The sequence below is a fragment of the Vitis vinifera genome, chromosome 7 (assembly GCF_030704535.1).
Source record: "Vitis vinifera cultivar Pinot Noir 40024 chromosome 7, ASM3070453v1".
Taxonomy (NCBI): domain Eukaryota; kingdom Viridiplantae; phylum Streptophyta; class Magnoliopsida; order Vitales; family Vitaceae; genus Vitis; species Vitis vinifera.
The window spans coordinates 24854947-24871262 of NC_081811.1; the positions used below are offsets into that span (position 1 = coordinate 24854947).

General features: G+C 31.2%; 1 protein-coding gene across 1 annotated transcript; it reads right to left on the bottom strand.

The window, feature by feature from the left end:
* Positions 1-3121: 3121 nt before the first annotated feature.
* Positions 3122-5788, bottom strand: LOC100854583 (probable mannitol dehydrogenase). Its single transcript, XM_003635230.4, has 5 exons — positions 5332-5788; positions 4973-5086; positions 3993-4506; positions 3732-3885; positions 3122-3527 (listed from the first exon to the last, which is right to left on the bottom strand). The coding sequence occupies exons 1-5, from the start codon at positions 5427-5429 to the stop codon at positions 3325-3327; spliced, it is 1083 nt and encodes a 360-aa protein (XP_003635278.1). The 5' UTR covers positions 5430-5788; the 3' UTR covers positions 3122-3324.
* Between the last annotated feature and the right edge of the window lie 10528 nt (positions 5789-16316).

Genomic DNA, 16316 nt, shown 5'->3' on the forward strand with positions numbered 1-16316 from the left:
TTCGAACCATCCCAAAAGCTTGAAATGGTAATGTTGCCCTTTACCCAACCCTTGCTAGAGTCAAGCAAATCAATCATCAATTATAGTGAGTATGGGTTGAGAGTAGAAACTTATCTCATCGATTGATAGTGTATATGAACAAAATCTCCTATAATGACACATTGAGGTTGTAAAGGGGTTCAAAACACTGAATCCCATAATCGTCAAAAGGGATCCCTTGAGACCTACCCGAAATTTCCTTTTGTGTAAGAATCCTAAATTGTCCATTAACAATACGTGAAGTCCGATAACATAAACTTTTTTTTGCCATTTTTCTTTTTTCACTCCAATTGTAATTATGGGGGTTTTAACAACTTAAATTTTAATATATATTCTTTAATTAAAATCTAATTTATCTTATTTATTTTATAAAAACTTTAAATAACTATTTTTTTTACGCTTAATACACCATTTGATGATATCTCTATATTCTAGTATAATTAAATTAATAATGATTTAATAATTCTAATAAAAATAAATGTCACATCATCAACTTTATCAAATAAAATATTTCAAATAATTTGCAATTCTATTTCATAATAATAAGAAAATAAAATTTGCACATAAAAGGGCATAAAAATGCATAAAATAAAATTAATTTTGAATAGAATGAAAAAATTTATTAAATTTGTTTTAACGATGAAAAAAGATGCCATGGTACAGTACTTGCCATTGAGATTGCAAACACTGAAACTGAGTAGGAGACATGGTTGGGGCCTCGGGATGTGAACTGATTTCTCGTTACCTACTCTCAAAAGATAAATTTCCTTTTTTTTTTTTAAAGCTTTTTGCAAAGCAATTTGCTTGTTTATTTTTATTTTTATTTTATTTTTTAATGATTTATTATAATTTTTTATTGGATAAAAAATTAAAATATTTAATTTTTTTGAAATAAAAAATAATATATTAAAAAAAACAAACCATCTAATACTTTGTACTATTAAACATTAAAATTCTATTTGAAATTAAATAAAAAAATCACATTAATATATAAATAATTTATTATTATATTATTACTTTTTTCAATTTATTTTCAAAAATAAAAAAATCAAAATAAGATTAATGAAGCATAATGAAAAGAAATATAAATAGAATTGAGCAATTTATTGAAACATTTATGTAATTATTAAAAAAGGGAGTGAGAATAAAAATTATTAATTTTGAACTATTTACTAATAATAAGAAATGAAATAAAATATAAGTATGATTATATAATAAAAAATCTATTTTTATTGTTATTCTTTTTTAAGTAAATCCTTTTCATGTGATATTAATATGATTTTTATTTTTATTTTTTATATAAATTTGGAGATTGTTTTTAATAATTTATTTATTTTTGTTAGATCACTTTGATGAATTTAGAAACATTTAAATTTATCAAATTCTTAGATATTTTTAATGATTTAATTTTTTTTAAATATATTAAATAATTTGATTACTTTAAATATCTAAATACTCAAATATCTATATTTAAATATAATTATAATTTAAACATTTAATTATATAATAAATATGAGCATCACGTGGAATTCCTCAAATTCACTCCATGAATCCATCATTCTCCCAATTTGCAGAATGGGTTTCTTAACTTCTTATGACCTCATTCTAAGTTTTGATTCCCAAAGTTAAGTAAACAAGTGTGTAAAGGGAATGGGAATCACTCCCACTGATTCAATTCCATGGAATGAAGTAAACATTCTCTTTCTCTTTCCTTTTTATCATATTTTCTAAAAGTTTAGCAATCATACGTGAAGGGTGAAGGAGGTCGTGGCCGGGAATGAAATTAATCTTGAAATAAAAGTTTCCACCAATAAGAAAAAGGAAAATAGTTTTTCTGACTACTAATATCAGCTGCAGCTATGCAATTTCAACCGACCCGCCCGACCCAATCCCAACAAATGGGGCTTTAGGGTGCCTTTTGGTGCTGAAGACCATGATTTAGGTGGGACTAGTCGGGTCCTCTCTTCAAGTTAGATATAATAAAATTTGATGCGAGATAGCTTAACATAATTCAAACTTGAAATGTTGTTTTCTGGTTTTGGTTAAGTATAATCGGGTTATGGTGAAATTTGTATCCATCTACATAACTTATTTCATAAATATAATGTTTTTAATATTAATATGCCTAATAAGAATTTGATCAAAATTGATATATTTAATAATTGTATTAATTAGCTTGATTATAGTTATAACTTATTTAATTCACATTTTATTAATTTAAAATTTGATTTTAAAGAAAGAGATTAATTTAAGTCATAAATAAATCATTTTAAGAAGTTAATTATATTGATTCAAATAAAATCTAATTTCACTTGATTATTAAATATGATATGATTATTAGATGAGTTCCACAATATGTTATTTATTTAATAATTACATTATATTTTTAAGGATCTCGTACTCATGGCATAATATCAACTTAATTTGTCATTTCTTTTAGTTATTGTGAAAAGAAAAACCCCCCTTGAAATTTTCTATTTAATTGTAACATTTTTTAGAATAATTTGCTAAAACATATTAATGAAATTAATGAAGTTATTAAAATTATTAACAAAAATTGTACCTAAAAATTATAAAACTCTTTTAATAAATTTTCCTATTTATTTTAAATTATTAAATTTTATATTAAAATTATTAGTAAACCTTACTAATAAAATTATTACAATTATAAAACTCATTTAATTGTTATTATTAAATTGTACCTAAAAATTATCAATTTAGTTATTTTTAGTTATATGGCTCACTAGTAAACCTTACTTCCTCTATCTAATTTGTATTTGGTTATTGTTTTATCAATATTATACTTAGGTGGTGTTTATTTTCTAGCTGAATAGAAAAGATCAAAATATTTTATTTTTTTTATTAAGTTAAAAGTACCTTATTGATATTAACCAACATAATTAAAGTGAACTTGTTATTAATAAGTTTAGTCTATTTATATTGATTGATCTTAATGAATTACTTTTAATTGAATGAAAAAAATAAAATATTTTGGTTTTTTTTATTTAATAAAAAAAACAAACACCATCCTAGTCTGTTTTATCATAAATAAATCACAACTTGGACGTATATGAAAAAACTCTGAGGAAGGCGTACGTATGAAATAATATTATTAAAGATAAGGTTATATAGAGTACAATATGAAGCCATGCTTCAAACACCATACAGAAAAGTACATATATGGTTGAATTAAACGAACTAAAACCACTCAGTTTCAATCTTCATTTGGCCGCAAGTCAATTGCTCGAGGACAATCAATTATTGTGCCAGCTAGCTTATCTTATCTTAGGCTGATTTCAAGGTGTTACCAATGTCAATTACGAAGCGGTACCTAACATCGGCTTTCTCCAGTCGCTCCATGGCAGTGTTCACATAGTCCATTGGAATAACCTCAACATCTGCAGTTATGTTGTGTTTCCCCGCAAAATCAATCATTTCCTGTGTCTCCTTCATCCCTCCTATACAGCTTCCAGCTACTACCTTCCTCCCTGTCATTCAAATTCCTGTTAGCTATACTTATTTGAGTTTCATTAGTTTTTTAATTTTCTTAGATTGATTGTTCATCCAAAACTGTGGATACAAATAGATTTTGAAAAATGGATTATTTTTAGACAAGTACTAGAAGCTATCTTTGATTCGATTTTTGCTTCCACCAGAATAAGTTATTACTCAAGGACTCATAAATTACTTACCCATAATCAAAGGAAAGACTGGTAGCTCAAGTGGCCTATTTGGTGCACCAACCATAACGAGCTTCCCTTGAGATTTCAACAAACCGATCAATGGAAGAAGAGGGTGAACAGCAGAGACTGTATCAATGATGCCATCCATTGTGCCCATGGCAGCCTGCAGAAATTCAAGTACATAATATCAACGAATCTATTACAAACAATAGAATTAACCAAGTTAGACAATCTGTAACACAGGCACAGGATATACTCAAGTTTACCTACCTGCATCTGATCTGGTTCGCGGCTGACTAGAAAGTAGTCGGCACCAAGGTGTTCTATGGCTTCCTTCTTCTTGCTAGGGGAAGTACTGATCACAGTCACCTTAACCCCAAAACCCTTGGCAAACTTTACAGCTACATGTCCCAGTCCACCTAGGCCAACCACACCGATGTGCATTCCAGGTTTGGTGAGTCCAAAATGTTGCAAGGGGCTGTACACTGTGATCCCAGCACATAGGAGAGGAGCACCAGCATCAAGAGGAAGGTTGTCTGGGATACGAACCACATAGCGCTCCTCAGCAACCATGACATCTGAGTAGCCTCCATATGTGGTGGTTCCATCATGGTAAGGGGCACTGTAGGTGAATACCATTTTGGGGCAGTAATTCTCGAGATCATTGTCACAGCTATCACAAGAGTGACAAGCTCCAACCATGCACCCCACTCCAACTCTGTCTCCTACTTTGAACTTTCCGACCTTGCTTCCCACCTCTGTCACTATGCCCACAATCTCATGTCTGCATTCACCAAATCGGTTTTCATGGATGTTAAATGTGTGCTTCATTAAATGGCTATTAGGATGTGTTTCATGGTATGGACTTTTAAATGCCAATGGGATTTTGCTGAAACCCAAATCTGTGCTGTAAAAGACAAAATGGTGAGGGGCTTGGTTGCCTAACATGTGCCTCTTTTGAATTTATTGCATGCTGTGGGAAGGCAAGCCATAAGTTTCATACTTTTTTGGCATGAAAGCGGACCGTCCTAAAAGCAGGTGGTAATCGAAATATTAACCACCACCCTTGGAAGGTGATTTCTAACAATAATCATGATTTTTAGAAAAATGGACACGTTTAATGCCCATTTTAAGAAAACGACGGGAATGGATCAAAAAATAGATGCCTGAAGCTATACTAGGAATAAGGAGAAAATAGAAAGAAAATTGTGTGGAGAAGAAAGAAGAGAGAAAAGTCAGTATGCTCATACCCGGGAACTATAGGGTAGGTGGACGTGCCCCAGTCATTCTTGGCCATGTGAAGATCGGAGTGACATATTCCACAATACAACACCTTGAACCTTACGTCTTTTTCTCCTGTTTCCCTGCAAAAACATCGCTTTTGGGTTTTTAGTTTTTACACAACCCCATCATCATAATGAAAAGACCCCACAACCCAATCATCATCTATGATATGAATAGATTCACCCTTTTTCTTTCACCTATGAATCGAAGTTCATGCAGTAAAGTTTAAGGTTAAAAGCCTGTGAAAAGAGCTAATCAAATGAGGGAAGAAATGACACTTTCTTTTATTTTCTATACAACAAAACAAGGTGGAAGATGCGAAGACCTTCTGGAGAATTTGAAGGGAGAGAGGACTCCAGATGTGTCAGTTGCTGCCCATCCAAAGGCCTTGGTGGGGTGCTCTTGCTCTGCAGATTTTGCCATTTGCCTTTCTTGCCTGGATGATCAGATCGAAGATGATGAATAAAGCTAGCTATATATAGAGAGAGATACAGAGAGAAATAATGGAGAGAATGAGACTGAAGAGAGAGATATGAAAGGAAAAATGGATACTGAGTTGTGTTTCAGTTGGGGGTTGAGCAGTTTATAGAGTAGCAGCTGGGGGTCTATTTGTGTGGGCTGACGTAGCCAGTGAGGTAAGAGAGAGATGGAAAGGAAAAGAACGACCGGATCGAAAGTTTGAAGATGAAATTTTGAAGATGACGTAGTCATCTTGATGAAGTTTGACATTGCTCAGATCCATAACCAAGTCTCAAAAGCCACGCAATCGGAGTGGTAGAAACCTCGGCTAGCCCTCCTGCCGACCTGCCTTTCTCGACCACGCATTACTCCTGGATTTTTGAGAAGGGTATGGTAGTTTTAAGAAATAATTCTTAAACTATAGAAAAAAATAATTTTAAATTTATCATAGTGTTTTGTCTTTTAAAACCAGGGATGATTTATACACTAAAAAAAAACATCTTTTGAAAATATGATTTTTAAAATTTATTTTTAAAAAAATTTGGAGATGACTTCTTTAATTTTTTTTTTTTTAAAATACGCCTTCTTTAAAAGACAATTTTCTTCAAATTTCTTTTAAAAAATAATAATTTGAGAGAAATTGTATCTGACGATTTTTTTTTTTTTTTTTTAAAAGAAGTTGTGAGAAATGGTCCCTTCAAAAGATGATTTTCTCTTTAAAAAAAATTTGTTTGAGAGAAATCGTCTTTTTAAGAGAAGATTTCCTCAAAAAAAAAAAAAAAAAAAAATCATTTTATTGATATATTTTTTAATAATATAATTATTATAAATATATTATAAAATTAATTAATTTTATTTACTGAATTTAATATTTAAAAATTTATGATTATTGAGATATTTATCAACAATAACATTTATAAAAATATAAATAATGTTTAATATTTAGATATTGGTTTAAAAAATATTTTCTTCTTAATCTTCAATTTTTTCTTTAAATTAATTCGATTAATTATAACTAATAAAATTAATTTACTTAGATATTGTTTATTTATTTATTTATAAGATAAATAATATTTATGTAATATTTTTTTTGTTTCTTTTGCTTTGTAATTAACAAAATTATTATCAATTTTATGTGAAAAATACATTTATAAGAAACAAATTTGTTATTAATTTATTAAATAATTATTTATAAAATAAATAATTTTGTTTTATTTTAGTTTTTAAATTAATTTTATTATATAAATTTTAAAATTAAAAATATTAATCTTTAATTTAAAATTTAATTATAAAAGGAATCAAATATAGAAAAAAAATCTCAAGCCAAAAGTCATGAATAGTGATGAATAGTGGGTTTTGGGTTTTGTCTCCCACTTTAGCTTTGAAGACAACGCGGAGCAAGGAAAAAGAAAGAGAATAAATAATCTCTTCCAAAGAGAAAATTTTCTTACCTTCTTCTGCAGACTTCATTCACTAAGGCTTCAGCTGTCTCTACACGTGATCGATTTCAAAAAAATTTCAAGAATGAAGACTCAAGATCGACTCAAGTCCAACTTCATCATCTATAAATTGAGAAGCCAACTTCCTCACAAGACAGAACTTGCGAGAGTAAGAAAAAACTGAGAGCTCAAGAACTCAAGAGTGTTCCAAAAAATTGTCTCTCTTACTTTTGTAATTCCCTCTTTCAAAAATCTAGTCCTTTGTATTCATCACTTTGAGTCATCCCTTTGTTGTCAACAAGCTTGTATTCAATAAATAGAAAATTCTCCACATAATAAAATGAGTAATATTATAAGGGAATTAAGTAGAGCTAGTTCTTCCAGATCTCTTAAGTCCTATGATAGTTCTGCATTTGCATCAATTAATTCTACATATAATATAGAAAGTTCTTCATATGGGATAATTAGATTTACAAATTCATCAACTGCATCATCACATGCAACATTACCTTGCATCATCATATAGTCATCATATAAAATTTAATAATTCAAAGTTAGATGAAGAATTTAATCAAATAGAAAATCAACTAAAAAATATGTCAAACTTTGTTTCGGAAATTCCTTTTTTTGAAGAAGAGTCCGAGTCAAATGTTTTATCTCATGATTGAAAATGCTCAAGCACAGATTAGCAAGAATGAAGAATCTGTTTCTATTCTTTCATATTTTTCAGTAGACCAATGGCTATATATATATTACAATGTAACTAATCTAACCATCTAACCATCTATTGAACCACCTAACCATCTTCTAACTAATCATAACAACATCTATTAGAGAGGAGAAGAATCAGCTGCTGGTGCGGGTGCTTGTCTATCATCCCCCCACAAGCTGATAGGTCTCGGGACAACAGAGAGACGAGTACGAGCGGCTGAGAACTGACAGCTTGGAACATGTTTAGTAAAGACATCTGCCAACTGGTCGGTAGAAGGAACATATTGAATCAAAAGCTCTTTGCGAAGGACCTTATCACGGACAAAGTGAAGATCAATCTCTATGTGCTTGGAGCGGCCATGGAAGACAGAGTTAGCTGCAAGAGCAGCAGCATTGATATTGTCACACCAGATCAGAGGAGTGTCCGGTTGAGGAATGCACAACTCTTTGAGCAGAAACTGAAGCCAGGAGACCTCAGCGGCGAGAAAAGCAAGTGCCCGGTACTCCAATTCTGCACTACTACGAGAGACGACACGTTGCTTAGTGGAGGACCATGAGATGAGATTGGTGCAAAAAAAAAAAGACAAAAGCCACTGGTGCTTCTTCTATCATTGGGACATGAAGCCCAATCCGCATCGGTATAGCCTTGAAGAGACCAAGATGGTGAGGCATGGATAGAAAGACCATGAGTAGCAGTACCTTTGAGATAGCGAAGTATGCGTTTAGCAGCTTGCAAATGAGAAGTGGTAGGATGAGCCATGTATTGACAAGCTCGATTTATTGCAAATGAGATTTTTGGTCTTGTGAGAGTGATGTACTGAAGAGCACCCATAAGACTGCGATAGTGAGTAGCATCAAGAACAGATAAAGGTTCTCCATCTACTGCTGATAACAATTTTCCCAAAGCACCAGGTGTGCTAGCAGATTTGGCCCTAAGAAGATCAACACGCTCAAGTAGCTGATGTATGTAGCATTGTTGATTGAGATGAAGAACATAAGGAAGCCGGGTGAATTCAATGCCAAGGAAGTAGCTAATATCCCCAAGGTCTTGAAGAGTAAAATGGGAACTAAGCTGAGAAATGATATGATGGACATGTGGTGGATTGCTACTAGTAATGAGAATATCATCCACATAGATTAAGAGGATGATAATATCAGATACAGAGTGGAAATAAAATAAAGATGCATCAGCCCTTGAGCATTGGAATCCCAACTGTAAGATAAAGGAGTTGAGCTTGTGGAACCAGGCTCGAGGCGCTTGTTTAAGGCCATAGAGAGCCTTCTGTAGACGACAAACATGAGTGGGGCAAGAGCTATCTTCAAAGCCTGGAGGTTGCATCATGAACACCTGTTCTTGAAGATCTCCATTTAAAAAAGCATTATGGACATCTAGTTGTTTAATAGGCTAGTTGGAAGAGACAACAATGGAGAGAACAAGCCTGATAGTGCAAGGCTTCACAACTGAACTGAATGTCTCAAAAAAATCAATGTCATAGGTTTGATGAAAACCTTGGGCAACCAGCCGAGCTTTGTACCTGTCAATACTGCCATCAGGTTTATGTTTGAGTTTGAAGACCCATTTACACCCAATAATTTTGGCATTAGACGGAGGTGGCACCAAAGACCAAGTTTGATTCTTCAATAGAGCTTGATATTCCTGTTTCATAGCAAGCTTCCATTTGGGGTCTTGAAGAGCTTGTTTGACAGTACGTGGCTCAGCTATGAGTGACGTAAGATAGGTCTTCTTCTTACAGATACCAGATTTGGATCTAGTAATCATAGGATGGCTAGGAATTGGAGCTGTGGAATCCTGGAGGGAAGCAGTAGAAATCTCAGCTGCTTCATCCACAAATGGCACCTGAATGAGCGGGGGTAAAGACAAAGAGCTGGCTGGAGGTGATGTGGGGGTAGGTTCGGATGGGATAGTCAGAGGTGAACTGGTTGTGGAGGGGAAGAGAACAGGAGATGGAGGAAAAGGAAATGCTAGAGTGACAGGAAAATGAGATGATTGGTGGGAAGGAGAAGTCAATGTCTGAAATGGAAATGTAGTCTCTGCAAAGACTACATGCCTAGAGATATATACTCTGCCAGTTGTAGGATTAAGGCAAAAATAACCTTTGTGAAATGTTGCATAACCAAGAAAGATACAGGGTATGGACTGTGGCTGAAATTTGTTGGAGTTGAGATGTCTGAGGTGTGGATAACAAAGACAACCAAAGACTTTGAAATGGAAATAATCAAGTGGGTGTTTGTAAAGAACAGAAAATGAGGAGCTGTAATTGAGCAAAAGAGAAGGCATGCAATTGATAAGGGTAACTGCTGTAGTGAAAGCATAGGACCAAAATTTGGATGAAAGGGCAGCTGTGTAAAGAAGAGTAAGCCCGGTTTCTACAACATGGCGCATCTTACGTTCGAATCGACCATTTTGTTCAGGTGTATAAGGGTAAGAAAATCTATGGAGTATACCATGAAGAGATAGAAACCGGGTGAGGGTAGTGAACTCTCCACCATGGTCTCTTTGAAGGCATTTAATGGTGGTCTGAAACTGGTTTTCAACAAGAGTTTTAAATTGAACAAAAGTGGAGTGAACCTGGTCCTTGGTAGGGAGTAAATATAACCATACAAACTTAGAGTAATCATCCATGAGCAACAAAAAATACCGGGCACCTGTGGAGGAAGGAACAGGTGCTGGTCCCCACAAGTCTGCATGGATGAGTTCAAGAGGAGAGGAGGCCCGGGAAGTGGACAAAGAAAAATGAATTTTGTGACTTTTGGCACAACAACAAACATTGCAAACATTAATTGTTTTATTTGAGTTATATGAAATATTACATGTATGAAAAATTTTCTGAAGTATTATAGCAGAAGGGTGGCCAACTCGTTGATGCCACAACATAGTAATGGGCTGAGTTTTTGTGAGAAACACTTGATGTTTAGAACCGGCAGTAGGTGAGCTGATAGATGAGGTAGGAAATTTGTAGAGTCCACGTTCAAGTTGGCCTTGGAGAAGAGTCACTTTGGTATCCTTGTCCTTGACAAAAAATGAAGAATGATGAAATTCAAGAATGGTATTATTATCAGTACAGAATTTTGACACACTGATGAGATTTGAAGTGAGTTGTGGAACATGAAGCACATTGTGTAAGACAAAGGGTTTAGCAGAAGTGTGGAGAAAAGAATGACCAACTTGGGTTATGGGTAGGGACTTACCATTGCCAACCATCACAGAGTCAGTACCATTGTATGGAATACCATTGTGGATATTAACAGCTGTGTGGGAGAGATGGTGGGTGGCGCTTGAATCCAAAAACCAGGAGTCTGTTGATATTGGGGAAGGTGCTGCCATTATGGCTTGAGCAGGAGGAGTGGGACCAGTTTGAGAGGTTGATGAGGCTGGTGCATGTGGCCCTTGATAATTCACATCAAATCTGTGATAACAAGAGAGGACCATGTGCCCAAACTTGCCACATAACTGACACTGTGGTCGGTTATTTGTCCGGGATCGATTATTGTTGAATCGGTTAGGGCGATATCCTTGAAGATGTTGCTGTCGTGAATCTGGAAGAGTGTTAGGTCGTGGGGTTGGCATGAATGACTGAGGTGGTTTCCCTTGAGAGGGTTTGTTGGACTGTGACCTTCATGGTCTGTTATGAGTTGCAATATTAGCAATGAGGAGGTCTTCTTCAGCAGCTGTGGTTTGAAGATGCAGCCTTTGTTCATAAGTCAGAAGGATGCTATGTACCGCATGAAGTTAAAGGTCATCATCTCTAGCTGTGAGAGAAGCCACAATGGGGTTGTATTCAGCCCCTAGTTCACTTAGTAATTGAAGGATTTGATCATTTTTTGGCACTTGTTCTCCAATAGCTGCTAGAATATCAGAGACGTGTTTGAGTTTTTGGATGTATTCCATCATGGTAAGAGGGCCTTTTTTGGTTGTTTGAAAAGCAAGTCTCAGCTGCATTGTTCTTGCTTTGGTGGAAGCAGAGAAGCTTTGTTGGAGGGTTGTCCATGCTTCATGGGATGTTCGTAGCCCAACAATTTGGCCCATAACATCTGGGGTGAGAGAGGAGTAGATCCAACTCAGGATCATACGATCATATCTCCTCCAAACTAGAAAATCTGGGTTCACTTCTCCGATGGATATTATTTTTGGAGGACATGGTTTCAGACCTTCAATATGGTCCTCAAATCCATTGGCATATATATCACATTTTCCATTTGTGCATGCCAAAGGATATAGTTATCTCTATCTAGTTTGATAGGAAGAGGATGGTTCAGCATGCTCATGTTCAGGGTAGATGTTACCTGAGAAGAGACAATCTCCGGCGTGGTTTGTGTTGATGAAGCCATCGTAAACTAGGTACAGTATGTTCTTGAAGCTTTCTTGAGGTGAGTAAGAAAAGCAAAAGGTAATCTGCAGATTATGTATATCAGAAGAAAGTTGCAGTAGAAAGAGTTGTTGGAGATTTCTTGTTGTCTTACCGGGGAGAGAAATCAGAAAAAGAAAATTCAGGAGCCTATGACTCTGATACCATGAAAATGCTCAAGCACAGATTAGCAAGAATGAAGAATCTATTTCTATTCTTTCATATTTTTCAATAGACCAATGGCTATATATATATTACAATGTAACTAATCTAACCATCTAACCATCTATTGAACCGCCTAACCATCTTCTAACTAATCATAACAGCATCTGTTAGAGAGGAGAAGAATCAGCTGCTGGTGCGGGTGCTTGTCTATCAATGATAAACCTCCTTTAAACATAAATATCATTAGAAAAAGAAATATTAAAATAAATCCTTTTGTTCTTGAAGTAGAATTAATTAAATCAAATTATTTTTCTCCAGAAAATACTGCAAAAAGAAATTATTTTCAACAACTTCCTCCTCAAGTTAGAAATGCTTTAAGAAAACAATATGAAAAATATATGCAACAAGTTAGGATCACTATTCCTTTTTTCCTTTGGTTTTTCAAATTTAGGAAACCCCTTAAAAGAGTTGCAACATTAACCTCAAGAAAAGCAAGAGAAAATTCTCCATATAATAAAAAATTATTAAATCAACAAAACTCAAATCAAGAAGAGTCAAGTGAAACAAAATTTAATCAAATTTTGTTTTCTTTTACCCCGAGAGAGGTGGAGGAAACATCATCAACAACAAAGACAGAAAAACCAAGAGAAATTAATGAAACACCAAAAGTAGAAAATAAAGAAAAAATAAAATTAATTAAAAAAATAAATGTAATATCTTCAAAAGTAGATAAACAAATATTTTTTTATGTTGTAGACAAAATTCAAGATGAAGAAACACAAAGAAACCATTTACAAAATTTTAAAAATTTAATTCTCATGGAAAATTCAAATAAAACTCAAGACATTAAACCTACTCAATACTCAATGGATGAAATTTTTAATAGATTCAAAAAGATTTAAAGGCCTATAACTATTGAAGACTTGAAATAAGAAATACAAAAAATAAAAAAGCAAATAGATCAATTAAAACAAGAAAATGAACAAATAAAACAAGAAAATGAACAAATTAGAAATGTAATACAATATAAATTAGATTTTGCTGAAACATCTGATAATCAAGATCCAGAAATAATAATACCTAATAAACAAACACCTATAGAATCATTTATAAATACAATATCAAAAATAAACTTTCAAAGATGGTATATAAATGTAAAACTTATAGTCGAAGATTTTGAATTGGAAATAGTAGCATTAATAGACTTAGGAGCTAAAATGAATTGTATTCAAGAAGGATTAATTCATGTTAAATATTATGAAAAAACAGGACAAGAACTCTATGCTGCAAATAAAGGAAAATTAGAGATAGAGCTTAAACTTCAAAATGTTCACATATGTCAAAATAATTATTGTTTTAGAACTCAATTTATATTAGTACAAAATATGACTGAACCCTTAATTTTAGGAATTCCTTTTATTATATTACTTTTCCATTTTCAAGTAAATGATGAAGGTGTCAAAACTACAATATTAGGAAACACCATATTTTTCCTTTTTATATATCCATTAACTAAAAAGGAAATACATCAAGTCATTTGCACCTAGGACATACAACAGTTCATGAACACAACAAATTAATTCTGTTTAATGAACTCCAATTATAAAAACAAAATATTTATTGTCTAATTCTGTCTAATTTATTGCAGAAATTTAAACATAAAAACACAAATATTTGAATATGAAAATATTGTTTATTGAAAATATACCTTGATTTCATATCAAATTTTGAATAAATTACAGAACTAGGAAGTCTTTTGAGTAAATCTTGCTTATTAGGAATAGGGTATATGTTCAAAATGTTGCTGAAATAGAAAAATGTGCACCTAGATTAGTCATTAATTATAATTATGGGTCAATCTAGATAAAAGATTTTAAGATTTTTTTGTATAATTGTATATTTGTACAATTATTTTTTTGTATTTATCTAGTAATAATAATAATAATAATAATAATGAAAAGTATGTAAAGAAGGAATTGTGAAGAATGAAAAAAAAAAAAAAAAATCTCAAATCAAAAGTCATGAATAGTGATGAATAGTGGGTTTTGTCTCCCACTTTAGCTTTGAAGACAACGTGGAGCAAGGAAAAAGAAAGAGGATAAATATTCTCTTCCAAAGCCATCTGACATAAGAAAATTTTCTTACCTTCTTTTGCAAACTTCATTCACTAAGGCTCTAGCTGTCTCTACACGTGACGTATTTCAAAAGAATTTCAAGAATGAAGACTCGAGAGCGACTCAAGTCTGATTTCATCATCTATAAATAGAGAAGCCAACTTCCTCACAAGGCAGAACTTGCGAGAGTGAGAAAAAATTGAGAGCTCAAGAACTCAAGAGTGTTCCAAAAAATCGTCTCTCTTACTTTTGTAATTTCCTCTTTCAAAAATCTAATCCTTTATATTCATCACTTTGAATCATCCCTCTGTTGTCAACAAGCTTGTATTCAATAAATAGAAAATTCTCCACATAATAAAAAATTATTAAATCAACAAAACTCAATATAGAAAAATTAATTAATTTATTATTCAATAAATTAATTTTCAATAAATTTTCAGCATGAAAAGATATAATTTTTTAAGTATTAATCAATTTAAAAAGAAATAATAATCATTTATATATTAAAATATTTTATTTAGTAATTACAAATGATAAACAACTAAAGTAATTTGAAAAAATAATAAAATATTTTTTAAAAAAATAATTTAATGCACTTAAAATTAGAAATGATTAACTATTTTTTATTAAAAAAATTTTTGATGAAATATTTTGTTATATAATTTTTTTTTATCTATTTTCAATTTTTAATGTTATAGGTTTCAAGAAAATCAATCAAATAAAAAAGAATAAATAAAAATTAAGAAATCATTTTTTCAAAAATTATATATCTAAATAAAAGCCTTGAAAGTCAAATACACAATATCATAAATATAAACACCAAGTCAATCCTTAATTATCAAATATTTTTAATATTAAAGAATTAAAGTCACCTATTAACATCATTATAAGAAAACCAATAATATTGTTCATGTAAATACTAAAAAATCAACAAATATCCCAACAATTAATAAAACATCAACCATGATAAAAAAAAACAAATCAATTATTATCATGAATGCAAAAAACCAATAACCTTATTCATATAAACCATCAACAAAGAAATAATAATAAAAAATCAATATCTAAATATTAAACATAATTTATATTTTTATAAATATTATTGTTGATAAATATCTCAATAATTATAATTTATATATATATATATATATATATATATATATATATATATATAATTATATTATTAAAAAATATATCATTAATTAAAAAATTTATAAGGAATAGAAAATTGGATTTTTGTTTTTTTTTTTTTGAGAGAAAATGGTCTCTTGAAGAGACAATTTCTCCCAAACAAATTGTTTTTTTTTTTTTTGAGGAAATCGTCTCTTCAAGAAACGATTTTAATGTGTAATTTAAAAATAAAAAAATAAATTTTAGAAAATCGTATATTCAAAACACAATTTTTTTTTATATATAAATCATTTTTCAAAAAGACGATTTTAAAAGGAAATAACGTTATTTCTCCTACTTGATAAAAACTACAATAAATTTAAAATTATTTTTTTAAATTACGCTACTTTTATAAAAAAATCCCATTACTCTTCATCATATTTTTGTCACATTTTTTGTTTTTCACTATCTACTTTAATATAACCTGCACCCTCCAATAAATGATATGTCATGGAACTTTTTCTTTTTGAGCACAATAATCAGCTAAATAAAAAAAAAGAATAAATTGTAAAAGAAAAAAAAAAAAAAAAGGGGTACAACTTGACTGGGCTGAGTGACTTAACTTGAATCCATAAAAATGATTTTTAATACTTATATTGAATTTAAATTAAATTATTTCAATTTAAACTTAATTTATGTTGAATACATAAAGACAACATTCAAACAATTTAAAACTAACTTGAATCTCATTTAATATTTTTATAATATTTATAATATATATTGTTCTAAATAAAATTTATTTTCTTTTAATTTTTTTGGAAAAAAACCAAAGTATAATTATATCATATACCTTTCTTTAGAAAATATATAAATTTATTTATATTTTTTTGTTATGACTTTGAAATTTTGTCTTATTTACTATTTAAATTTTGGCATAATTATTAA